Source organism: Polypterus senegalus, chromosome 3, assembly GCF_016835505.1.
Source record: "Polypterus senegalus isolate Bchr_013 chromosome 3, ASM1683550v1, whole genome shotgun sequence".
Classification (NCBI taxonomy): domain Eukaryota; kingdom Metazoa; phylum Chordata; class Cladistia; order Polypteriformes; family Polypteridae; genus Polypterus; species Polypterus senegalus.
In genome coordinates, this window is record NC_053156.1 from 220,639,664 (window position 1) to 220,653,115 (window position 13,452).

General features: G+C 38.2%; 1 protein-coding gene across 1 annotated transcript in view; it reads right to left on the reverse strand.

Annotated features, from left to right (window-relative positions):
• Positions 1-13,181, reverse strand: part of LOC120526654 — a 61,328-nt gene extending 48,147 nt beyond the window's left edge. Inside the window, exons 1-4 of the mRNA XM_039749809.1 lie at positions 13,126-13,181; positions 8,770-8,920; positions 1,142-1,259; positions 613-731 (exon numbers count right to left, since the gene is read on the reverse strand). Coding sequence (XP_039605743.1) covers positions 613-731; positions 1,142-1,259; positions 8,770-8,920; positions 13,126-13,181 — 444 coding nt within the window. The remainder of the gene's footprint in view (positions 1-612; positions 732-1,141; positions 1,260-8,769; positions 8,921-13,125) is intronic.
• Positions 13,182-13,452: the final 271 nt, after the last annotated feature.

A 13,452-nucleotide genomic window follows, 5' to 3' on the forward strand; every position in this document is an offset into this window, starting at 1 on the left:
ACCTTGGCTTATATAAATATATACATAGAGTGTAGTAAAATAAGTCAACATGAATGCATGAATGTTTTGTTACTTTATTAATTTAGTTATGCTGTAGGTAGTACAAATATATTATTTTCAGCAGCCTTAATCCGAGGATAGTGACGGGGTTCCAGGTATTCATTTTTGACTATAAGCACATTTTATATATGAGGGTTCAAGTCCCTAATTATCTAAAATAGATAAAAGCCAAGGATGCAAACAAACCAGGCCCCACCAGCGGGTATAGAGGAATTTATGAGGTTGTCTCTGACTTAGAAAGTGACTCTAGTGTTTCCTTTGGATCCCACTAGAAAATATGATTAGTGAAGAGAAAGTATAAAGTCAGTACAGGTGCAAAAGTGGATTAGTAGACCTATTGTATCAGCTACTTTGCAGGACATAAAGCTTTGGACAGAATTTAGGTTGTGCTTTTGTATATTTTCAACGTGTTTTTTCCTTCTTCTATTCATTGCTCTCTATAAAAAAATTGAGTAATTCAATTTTCTTTTTTTTTTGGTTCTTCATGTTGTAAATATGATTGTATGTAATGGCCCATATACTCGTATATTCCCCTTTCCAAGACATACTTACAGATACTGTATCATATCCGAGAAGTCCTGTCATACTGCCAGTTCCATATAGGATAGAAATGCCAGTAGAGCTGGCCCGGAAGGTTGATGACAGGTTTGGGTTAAACCTTTTGTGGTTGGCTGGGTAAAAACAAACATTTTAAAGAGTGTTAGCCACTTCCTTGCCATTATCTTGTCGAAAGACATCAACACAACTGTACACAATATACTTGCTGCTTTTTCAGTGTCTACTTTGGGCCATTTTCAATGTCCTAGCAGTAAAGGCAGTGGAGCTGTTCAAATGCACTCTGAAACAGTCTAGTGTGTGTTTTTTGTAAGCAAGGCCTCTTGGACAGATCTGACATATGAAACTAATTTACACTGTCTGGGAGAGGACACAAAAGTACAATATAATGACAATAAACCTGCCTCCTCATATAATAAATAATAGAAGAATTTCCATTGGTCTAGACCATTCTACATACAGTACAATTGCTTATAATTTGCCAACATTAGCTGCACTTTCATGAAATGAGTTTTAGATTACTTACTGCAGGCATTAGTGTTACAGTATGTAGAAGGAACCCAGAGGTTTGCAGATCCTGTGTCAAAGACAACTTTGAAAGACTGTGGTGGAGTTCCAATTGATATGACTCCAAAGTAGGATATCTGTGGGACAAAAGAAAGAAAATGGCTGCTTTCTTCATCAAAAAATTGACGTAGTTATCATGACCAGTAATTTCCAAATATGTGTCCCTGCTAGAAGCTGTGAGATGAAATGGGATAAAAAAAGGAAACTTACCTATAGAAATATGAGACATGGTGAATGATGTTATGGCACATATCACCTTTCATATGGGTGCAGAAAAGCTTCTGAGGAATTGTTAAGTAGCTTTGGAGACTCTCAATATTAAACAGACCCTCAGAGTTATTCCTTAGTTTATGGTTGCAGGATCAATTATACTATTCACAAGGCCAATAGAGAAATACTGCCCTTTTTGGATGCAGCAGGGACCTCCAGGCTGGTAGTACAGTTGCTAACAGATGGCATAATCAAAAACATCACCAAAGTAATATTTAATTTTGTAAGACCTGTAACATATAACATATACACTAATGCTTGCAGGCATTTTCTTTGGTTGTGACCTTGGTGTATCCCTATTCCAGAACACAGTGCCGCAGCGCTTACATGTTCACGTATTTTCCTGCCTTGGGCGCTGTATATTTACTGAGGCTGGCGCGGCACTGGAAGGATAGATGGATAGAAAAATTAAACACGTACTACGAAGATATTTCAGTGTTCCTTAAACTTTTTGAAGAATCGTCGTTGTAAGCTTACAGATGTCTTAACGTCTATTACAGAGCTGATTATGTGGCGATTGGGTATTTGGGGAAAGAAAAGTAAGGACAGGAATTGGAGGCTAGTATGTTTGAGACAGTACTGCTATAATAAATTATTTCATTGAAGGTCACGCATGGCGCAGCAGCATCTTGTGTGAGACATGAACAATCACTGCGCCATCGTGTTCTCATGTTTAATAACATGCTTTCAATCCAATCATCATGAAAATGATATAATGTATATATCTCAGTATTTTAATTATTCAGAGAGCTGTAATATCACGAATGTAATGGATTCTGTGTTCTGTCGGAGAAGGAGAAAGAACGGAAGCACACAGTGATTCACACACACAGAGCACATTGAAGATCAAATACAAAACAAAGCATTTAACGTGCTACTTTAGTTACGATGGGATTTGAGAAACTAGTAAATTAAATGATTTTAAGATGAAGTTTATGATGTTCTACTTTAATGACAAAATAAACTACGTGATTAAAGTGGAAATTTTTTTTTTCCCCACTGTATGCCTATTTTTTTTTTTTTGTCTGTACCCTAATAAGCTCAGACGGTGGGCTATGACTCCCTTTTCACGGCAACTTTGATATCTGACAACTTCTTTTTTATTTTGGGCACTGTGTGACTTTGTGAACTTGAGCTTTCGAGTTTCTCCAACACACTATGTCACTCGATCAACTTCCTTTTGTTGATTATCCCACTGTTTAAATCAACAAGTACAGTGATCCCTTGCTGTATCGCGCTTTGACTTTCGCGGTTTTGCTCTATCGCGGATTTTATATGTAAGCATATGTAAATGTATATTGCGGATTTTTCGCTGACTCGCGGATTTCTGCGGACAATGGGTCTTTTAATTTATGGTACATGCTTCCTCAGTTTGTTTGCCCAGTTGATTTCATACAAGGGACGCTATTGGCGGATGGCTTAGAAGCTACCCAATCAGAGCACGTATTACATATTAACTAAAACTCCTCAATGCTATAAGATATGCCTCCTGCGCGGTGCTCGATTGTTTGCTTGTCTCTGCCTCTATCTCACCCTCTCTGACATTCTCTGTGCCTGACGGAGGGGGTGTGAGCAGAGGTGCTGCTTGCACAGAAGCTATTTGCCTAGTGGATACCGACACTCCTCTAAGAAATGCCGCTTTATCGAGGTGCGTCCAAAAGCACACTTATTGATTTTTTGATTGTTTGCTTTAATCTCTCTCTCTCTCTGACGTTCTCTGCGCTTGACGGAGGAGATGTGAGCAGAGGGGCTTTTTGCACAGAGGCTGTTTGCTTAGAAGATATGGACGCTCCTGTAAAAAATGCTGAAAGGCTACCTTCGCATTGATCCCTTCATTGCCACTGCTTTATCGTGGTGCTTGCATACTTAAAAGCACAACAGCCCTATTGATTTTTCATTGTTTACTTTACTCTCTCTCTGACATTCTCCGCTCCTTACGCGCACTTTGAAGAGGAAGATATGTTTGCATTCTTTTAATTGTGAGAAAGAACTGTCATCTCTGCCTTGTCATGGAGCACAGTTTAAACTTTTGACTAAAGGGTGTTATTTCATGTCTAGAGGGCTCTAATAATGTTAAAAAACGTATTTAGAAGGTCGTAAACAGGTTTTCTATGCTCTAACTGCGAAAATATTAGATTTATAAATAAAGAATCCTACTTCGTGGAAATTCATTTATCTGTCTGGAGCGGATTAACCGCGATAAACAAGGGTTTACTGTATAACTGTGCGGAGAATATTTATAAACAGTGTGGGAGAGTTTCTAAGGGCATTAAAATATATAAAAATAATCATACAAACATATGGTTTCTACTTCGCGGATTTTCACCTATCGCGGGGGGTTCTGGAACGCAACCCCCGCGATCGAGGAGGGATTACTGTAGTATGTTTTTCCTTTGCCCCCATTTGGTATTCGCTGAAATTCTTATATTTTCCTCCGTGCTTTTTTCTATTGCCTTTTCACAGAAGGCTGAGCTTAAGGGCGATTTATATTGATTTGCATATTCAAAGAGGCGTAATTCTGGGAGGAGTTGGGGCGGGACAGCACGCGCATTACTTTTCACGCTGACCGGGATTTAGGTAGCAGAAGAACGCGGAAGTTGGTGAACGCACAGATTCTAGCATCTGTATTTTTCTGTGCTTAAGCACATTTCAGCTTTTGTGCTTATGTCATGTTATAGTGCGAATTCTATGCACGACGTTATGCATGAGGCCCCAGGTGTTTTGAGGGCTGAATATATTATGTTGCTACGTGCTTTGGCTGCTGTTGGCACCTGTTTGGCATCTCTTGCAGCAGTGGCTGCACAGAGGCAGCTTAATGGCCTGCAGTAATGTAAAGGCAGCTACCTTCTGTCTTTGCACAACAGGGGGGCAACGGTGGCAGTCACAGTGTGATGCAATCTGGTTTGCATCTCTCGTCATCACAAGTGCTGGTCCTCCTAGGCCTACGCTGCTGTAAGCGTATCATCTACGTTTTCAGCACCACGATCAGCTGGGGACCAACAGGCTGATGCTGGTACCTCACTTTCATTTTCGATATATATCTCCAGATCACTTGGGTCAAACTCAGACTCCGAAAAGTCAGAGTGCGATTCAGCGATAAAACTTAAAACGTTCATGGAGTATTTTGCTTTGCACATATGCTTTAGTATCTCTAGATGTTTGCTCTTCACATCTCATGCACACGCAGGAAATTGAGGTCAAATCAACAAAGCTACATAACTTTCCTTCAAGCAAAGAGAGTCGAATTAAAGAGTAAGGGCGAGTTTCGTCGCAATTTATAGCTGATTACCATCCTCTACCCCTGAATTTCGACAGAAGTCAATATCAGCCCTAAAAGAGTTAAAGAAGCCAGCTTTAAAATGTGCAGTTGTGCTTTGGAATGAAAATTCTGGTGGGGCCACACAGATTTGTGAGAGACACACACTGTCAGAAGGTATGGAAGAATATTGAGGACTTTGGAGGAAGCCAGTGGGGCAGCCGTGGGCTTGTACTTTTGGCCATATTGTAGGCCCAGCACTGTACATTTGGAGCCCACTAATTATTTTAAATTAATAAAAATATTTTGGAATATTTTTATACTGTTTTTAAATAATTTGAATCTGCATTTAACAGAGTGTATTCATTTCAGTTTTGCTTGAATATTGATATTCAAGCAATAGTCTGCCTTAACAAAGGGAAACATTCTGTGTGTGAACTTGGATTAGTTTACTGTTTCAGATATATCTTGAGAGATGTCACTTCAGCTTGTTTATTTTGTATATTTCCTATTTTATGTATGCAACAGCTGATCCTGACAACAAAACAGATGCTGATTATTTGCATTACAGACTGGTTACGAAATCTGCTCATCTCTCACTATGTTCTTTCTTCTTTAACCTCAGAGCACACAATCATGCTCACAGTTAGTATCACTAGTCTACTGGCTGACGCACTGCACATTTGAACACTGGGAGAAGCTCTGGGTTAGCAGTGAAAACACATGCAGATATAAGCAGAATATGCAGACTCATGGAAACCAAAGATGCTAAGGCATCTGGTGAACTACTATAGCATCAGTATTCATAACAGTTTTTTACATTTGTCATTAAAACAAATGCTATAAAATGTAAAGCCATAATGCAAGGCACATTAATACTGTGTATAGTAGGTGAACACAACATAAGAATCTTAACAGATAAGTAAAGAATGCATGTTCTCACATTTTATTTTTATGAAACATATACAGCATAAATAATAAATTATCTCTGCTTGTTGCCAAATGTGCACATCGATCTTCGAGTTCCATGTCACTATAAGAGAAGGAGGCCTGCGCCCTATGTATGCATAATTAGCCATTTAGAGATAAAAAACAAACTTTGAAGGAGACTGACACCCCCCCCAAACACAATAAAATAATAATAACGAAAGATTTATTACTATTTACAAAACGTTTCTGTCTTTTTGATAGAAGAAAAAGTACAAAACATCAACACAGACAGTTTAGAGAGCCTTCAGCCTGACTTCAAAAAATTGAACAAGCCAGCAGTTTCAATCATGGCAGGCCATTTTGAATTTTCTGCCTTTAACTCTTTTAGGGCTGATTTTTTTTTCCTTTTCTCCCAGGGCAGAATACTTTTCCAAAAATTGTAGCAATTGATTGTGCAAATTGTGCAAAACACAAGGGCCTATGAGCTTGAGGGGGCCACTCAAGTCCGTATAGATAAATTTTTTTTTGACTAACTTAAATCATTTGTACAGTTAATTGTGTTAATAATTCACAGTTATGTTTGCACCATCACCAGGCAAGTCAAATCCAATCCATAATGATATTACGTATTTGTCAGGTCTACAATTTACACAAAATTAGACTTAGGGAGTTCGGAGGTTTGGAACCTAATCGGAGGCACAACATGTCCTAGCCCTCCTTATAAAGAAGTAGCACATTCCAAATTTTGGAGACCTTTAGCATGCCATAGCGGACATGAACAGAAGAAGTTTTGAGGGTCATCACATGAATAACGTAAATATACATTATTATCTTAATTGTTACTTTTGTACTTTGATTCGATGTCAGCAGTTTTCGAAGTTTGAACTCGTAAACAGTAAATCATAATGATTATGTTAAGTTATGGTTCCTGTTAGTCAGCAAACGCCCAATATTTGAACAATTTGATGGTTTTTATAGACTTGCCATACAACGTCATGTTGGCCATTAGCAGCGGATCCAGAAAATGTTATAAGAGTAGTACTGCTAAACGTAAGGCACGCCTGTAACAGGAATTAAAAAACGCTAGACTTATCATGATTTCTACCTTTCTCAAAACTGAGCAAGGGCCAGCTGTAGTAACTGAGAATGCTGATGCTGGTGAATTGTTGCAATGGCCGCGAGAAGTTTATGCAGACAGTGCAGTGAGTGAAATGGTTACAACTACCGAGTCTAGAAGTAGCGATACAATGGCTTCAGATCAGGTGCTATCTGCTGAAACCACTAAAAATGAAGAAACTACTAAAGACAAACAAGCAATATAAATGACAAAGAAATTTCCTACCAACAGGGCAAATTTTTTGGAATCATTGACACCTGATTTTATGATGTCTCAGGACTTGTGTAAAACAGGTCGATTGTGTAGTAGTATCCTGTCAGCCAGTGTTGTCATTTTGATTTGTTGCAAATTGAAATTGCTTCATTTTATAGCACAGAACAGTTTCTACTTTCTATCTCACATCACATTTTAATCGTCTTCCTTCACAAAGTTGTCTTGGAAAAGTAAGCGGGTCCACATCTTACATTTAGTTACGTACTACTACTAGTACTCACACCACCTACATTGCATTCCCACAATGTATGTTATTTTTTCTAAATTTCAACTGCTGTAATAAAGCAATTTAAAAAGTTATTACAAACTCAATTTAGAGAGCCAGTTTGTTTGTCACCAGCATGTGATCTGGTAGTGATGTAGTTACGGATGCTGCTGCCCAGTCGGCCCTTAGGATCTAGTTGTGAATAAATTGCTATCAGTTATGCTAGACAGGAGGGGGGCAACATCAGGGTGCTGCACAGCAAGCTAGCTATGCCACTGAATAGTTTCTCATATAAATCAACATAAAACGCCTGTTGCTGCAGGCATTGCCCTGTGTGCAACTGTGGCAGCTGAAGTGCCGCTGGGCAGGGGTGGTGAGGTGCTGCAGGGCTTCTTTTCTGAAAAGCACACAAAGCAATAGTTTCTCACATAAATCAACATAAAACAACATACAATATTTTTTTCTGACTGTTGACTACGATTTTGACATTTCCATTTTGTTTTGACTGTGTTCTTCTTTGATCTCATGGAGGCATGGCGGTGCAGTGGTTGGCACTGCTGCCACGCAGCTCAGTTCACCTTTTTGGCCACATTAATTGGTCCAGTATAGTTGGTAGATGTTTCCCTAGCCTCCAGACACTTTAAAGATGATTGCACCATTATAATCCAGTCAACTCTAGTTCAGTTAGAATGTCCCCATTGACTTCAGTGCATTTCGCCGAGTTATTCGATACTAGCGAACACTTCCATGATTTCTCCAACACTGCAAAGTTTGCTAATCACTAGTGAACAAATAAATATGCACTTAGTATTTCCTTTACATTAAAACAACCTGACATCTGTTTTGTCTGCACATTGTTTCTGTGACACTAGAGCTACTGTTCATTGTGGTCTGAAGCAGAGATCTTTCAAAAATGTTGTTTAAGTAATTTGAACTACAATTAGTCATGGAACCACCACATCCAACAACTAAAAAGAGGACATTGATAGATGACATTTTGACATCACCTGAATTAGCAGCAACTGTTCCTGAAAGCTATTGAGCCACAGAAAACCTATTTGGGTTACATTTCAAACTGTTAAAAAGCATGGATTCAATGTAGTCTATAAACTAATGTAATTTCTTTCTATTATCACTGTTCTTATTGAATATAGCTCACTTCTACAAAAGCATTTAAAAAACAAAAATGCAATAACTAACTCATTGATGAAGTAACTGAAAAAATTAAAATGTTTCACTTTTTTTTTATTAATTACTGTAATTAAGTCCCTGAACACACCTGAATGTTATGCCCTGCATACATTTTCTAACTTGCATATGTTGACATTTCAGCAGAAAATATTGTCATCGATGGCTATGACCTCTGCTTTCCTTTCTTTTTATCCCTTCACCTAGAATGTATCAAAATTAACCACGTTCCTCTCTATATTTTGGCATAAGAAACGCAACTGAACTTTACTCCTTTTTCTTTGCTGTTTCTTCATCACACCTCCTAACCATTTCATATTTTAAAGAAGTTAGGCTTGAGAAACTTACATCAAAGTAGTTCTTCAGGGGCTCGTTGGATGTGGTCGCCAGCTCAGCATCTTGGTCACTTGGGCTGACCGGATATTTGCTTACATAATCTTCTAGTAGCCCTCGTTCTTCTAGGACATCACGGATTGATTTGTCTTTAATCAGAGGCACCCTGTGAAATCAATTCCAGTGCATTTATAAGGCCACTCCTCACCAGTGGAAAATCAAAAAAAGAACCTGTTCTTGTTCTCATTTTCCAAGGTTTTTTTGTTTATGTCTCATTATATTTGTCAGGTTCTGCCTATGTATTTATATGTTTGAACGTTTTAGTAACTATTTTTTGTAATGTTTAAATTATGATGATGTGATTAATGCCAGATTCACACATTTTTCTGTAGCGGTTATACCACTGTGCATGCACAAAGTTGGGGTGGAAGTGGGGGTAGTAGTTGTTACATTACAAATGGTTATCGACTTAACCAGTGTTAACTTTATTTTTAAATAAAGGAAATGATTCAGTCTTACAAAAAAATTGAAAATAAAAATATTTGTGTCTAGATCCCATCAATTACATCTCAAACTTTGACTCTTGTTTTGTCCCTTATTGGAAGTATGTCCAATCATTGTCTTTTTGCTTCTATTTATTATTATAGCAATTATAATTATAATGCTTGTCATTTCAGAAAACAAAAATAGTGTTAAATATTCTTATTAAAAAACATACTCTTTTGTTACAATATAGACCCTAACAAGGACAGATAATTACATTTTTAAAGGGATTCGATGCAACTTGTAAGACATTTTAAAAGACATACCTTATACTAGTCTTTTTGGTCATTTCTCGACCACTGATTTCTTTTTATAGTAAGAAAAATTATACATTATATAAAATTATATATGTGTGTATATATATATATATATATATATATATATATATATATATATATATATATATATATATATATATATATATATATATATATATATATATATATATATATATATATATATATACTGCTCAAAAGAATTAAAGGAACACTTTTAATCAGAGTATAGCATAAAGTCAATGAAACTTATGGGATATTAATCTGGTCAGTTAAGTAGCAGAGGGGGTTGTTAATCAGTTTCAGCTGCTGTGGTGTTAATGAAATTAACAACAGATGCACTAGAGGGGCAACAATGAAATGACCCCCAAAAACAGGAATGGTTTAACAGGTGGAGGCCACTGACATTTTTCCCTCCTCATCTTTTCTGACTGTTTCTTCACTAGTTTTGCATTTGGCTACAGTCAGTGTCACTACTGGTAGCATGAGGCGATACCTGGACCCTACAGAGGTTGCACAGGTAGTCCAACCTCTCCAGGATGGCACATCAATACATGTCATTGCCAGAAGGTTTGCTGTGTTTCCCTGCACAGTCTCAAGGGCATGGAGGAGATTCTAGGAGACAAGCAGTTACTCTAGGAGAGCTGGAGAGGGCCATAGAAGGTCCATAACCCATCAGCAGGACCAGGATCTGCTCCTTTGGGCAAAGAGGAACAGGATGAGCACTGCCAGAGCCCTACAAAATGACCTCCAGTAGGCCACTGGTGTGAATGTCTCTAACCAAACAACCAGAAAGACTTCATGAGGGTGACCCAAGGGCCCCATGTCCTCTAATGGGCCCTGAGCTCACTGCCCAGCAGCATGCAGCTCGATTGGCATTCGCCATAGAATACCAGAATTGGCAAATGCACCACTGGTGCCCTGTGCTTTTTACAGATGAGAGCAAGTTCACTCTGAGCACGTGACAGAAGTGAAAGGGTCTGGAGAAGCCATGGAGAACATTATGCTGCCTGTAACATCACTCCTGGTGCACGACAATTCCTGGCCTCATGTGGTGAGAGTATGCAGGCAGTTCCTAGAGGATGAAGGAATTGATACCATTGACTGGCCACCACACTTTCCTGACCTAAATCCAATAGAACACCTCTGGGACATTATGTTTTGGTCCATCCAATGCCACCAGGTTGCACCTCAGACTGTCCAGGAGCTCAGTGATGCCCTGGTCCAGATCTGGGAGGAGATCCCCCACAACACCATCTGTCGTCTCATTAGAAGCATGCACCGATGTTGTCAGGCATGTATACAAGAACACAGGGGCCATACAAAGTGCTGCGTACAATTTTGAGTTGCTGCAATTAAATTTTGGCAAAATGGACTAGCCTGCCACATACTTTTTTCACTCTGATTTTTGGGGCGTCTTTGAATTCAGGTCTTTGTAGGTTGATCATTTTCATTTCCATCAAACGATGTGGCATCCTTTCGTTCCTAACACATTACCCAGTCTATATCAGTATAGCTATCCAGGAGGATTTCTTTTTCCCATTGAGATCTGATGTGTTTTCAAAGTGTTCCTTTAATATTTTTGAGCAGTTTATATACAGTATATATATATATACTGTATATATATGTATACAATTACAAATTACAGTCAGTCCTTAAGATTAAATAAGAAATGTTTAAATTTATAGACCATACCCCCTTTATACTTTTATATTTCTTTCTTTTTTCTTTGTACCCTCCCCCACCATAACCTATCGTCTGTGTCGGAGGAGCAAAAGCTTTGATTTTTGATGGATCTCGGCATCAAGAGAAACATCATTATTTCTGCATGTCACAGTTTCTTGAGTTAATTAATATATTAGTAGTGATGGGTTGAGTAAGCATTTTTTAGTTGAAGTTGTCCAACAAAGCCATTTCCTCAGCTGTATACCGACACCATGTTTGTAGCTTAAAGTGGAGATGAGGTCTGCATTTTCATTGTGCACATATTGCTTCTAAAGGACATAAGAGCTAATGAAGGCTCAGGAATGCACAAATATCCAAAGCTCCTATAGAGAGCTGTGAAAAGAAACCTGTGCTGCACTGTATTAGTTACTTGCACCCCAACAGTCCTGTTTGAAGTTGTCATTGAATGAACAAACTGTTCCTGGGTCGACAACCAGTGACAATATGCTGCCACCTCTCGGCCAGAGGATTTTTTTTGGCTTCTTACAGCACTAAATGGCCTGGCTGTTTGTCTCAAAAAAGGGTGAGGTTACATTGGCATCTTTGGGCTTGGCTGCCCCCTAATGTTGTAGAATGCATTCTATGTTTTTACTTTGGTTTATCGTTTTCTATCTTTATGTCTCTCTCTATCGCATGAACTTGTACATCTGTCTATTGCCAGTTGATGGCACTATACCTAACAGGACCAATAACCTTTCAGATGGCTTTGCCTTCCCATACTGGCATACCATTGCTCTTTCCTTGCCCTCTGTGGGTTTAACTCTACATCCATCCATCCATCCATAATCCAACCCGCTATATCCTAACTACAGGGTCACGTGGGTCTGCTGGAGCCAATCCCAGTCAACACAGGGCTCATTATATATAAATTCAGAACATATAGTATATAACTATATTGAGGATGTCCAGCTCAGGTTTTTGTTTTAACTCTTCTTAATTAGTGACTAGTTTTTGCTGCTAATTAACTTACATATTTTGCCTTAATTATAATTGACTAGATAATTCAGACCTCTTAATTGTTTTTTCTTCCTTGATTAGCAAATAAACAATAATGAGATAGCCAACACATGACCAGCTAATCTTTATCCATCGTATAATATCTGAAAATAGAGAAAGATGAAGGTCTCAAAAATGTTGATCTGCTTAGGTCTAAATTACATTTTGACAGGGTTCTTACAAAAAAGAAAATCAGTTGTTTAGGAAATGTCTGCTGCACCAACAAGGCTTGGAATTATATAATGGGTTTAATTAACAACCAGAATCGACTTCTAATTAAGAAGTTGGGGATGCATTGAAATTGGTTGGCGTTTGAGACCTCGACTAAGCTGATCATTTGTTCATTTACTTCACATCTCATTTTTGTTTGACTGCCATTTAAGGAAAAAAAGAAGCAACTGAGAGGACTGAATTGTAAAAAAGAAATTAACTAAAATGAAGGAAAATAAATTTATTCACAGCAAAAACTAGTCGCTGATGTAAGAAGTGGCAGGAAGGAAAACCTGAACCCACTATGGCTCTCCAGGATTGGACTTGAACACCCATGAGCTATATAATGTATAATTTTGAAGTATTCTGAGAGTAGATTAATATTAATATTTGAAGTAACAGTTAAACCAATTGTGGTTAGAAGGCGAATTTGGACAAAGGAAACTCTAAACCAGGTAAAAATAAAGTAAAGCTGTTAACACTCAAGTTTTCTGATTTATTTATGAACTTGTGGTAAACATTTGGCCGAATAGCTATCTCCTACTATGCACGATAAGGAGAAGGAACTAAAATCAATACCATTGAGTATTATGTCTTAAAGCATAATAGACAAAGTACTTACTTGTGAAGGCACTCTGCAAGGGCGATTAGTAGACAGAGAGCAATGAGCCACTTCATTTTGTTTGCTTTACACAATAGGCTGTACAAGTGTAGCTTGTGCCTTTTATAACCCACTTTAGTCTAACTCTTTGTCTCTCTCTCTCTAACTGATAAGATTACGTAAAAATTAATTCCTATTTCAGCCTCAGATATGTCAGTGAATAAAACTCTGTGGCTCTAGGCCAGCATTTAGCAAAATGTACACAGCATAAGGCACGTTCTAGGCAGGCAGGTGAATTGCCTCCCTGGTTGATCTCAGCATTCTCCTCGGATTTTGCATCAGATTGAG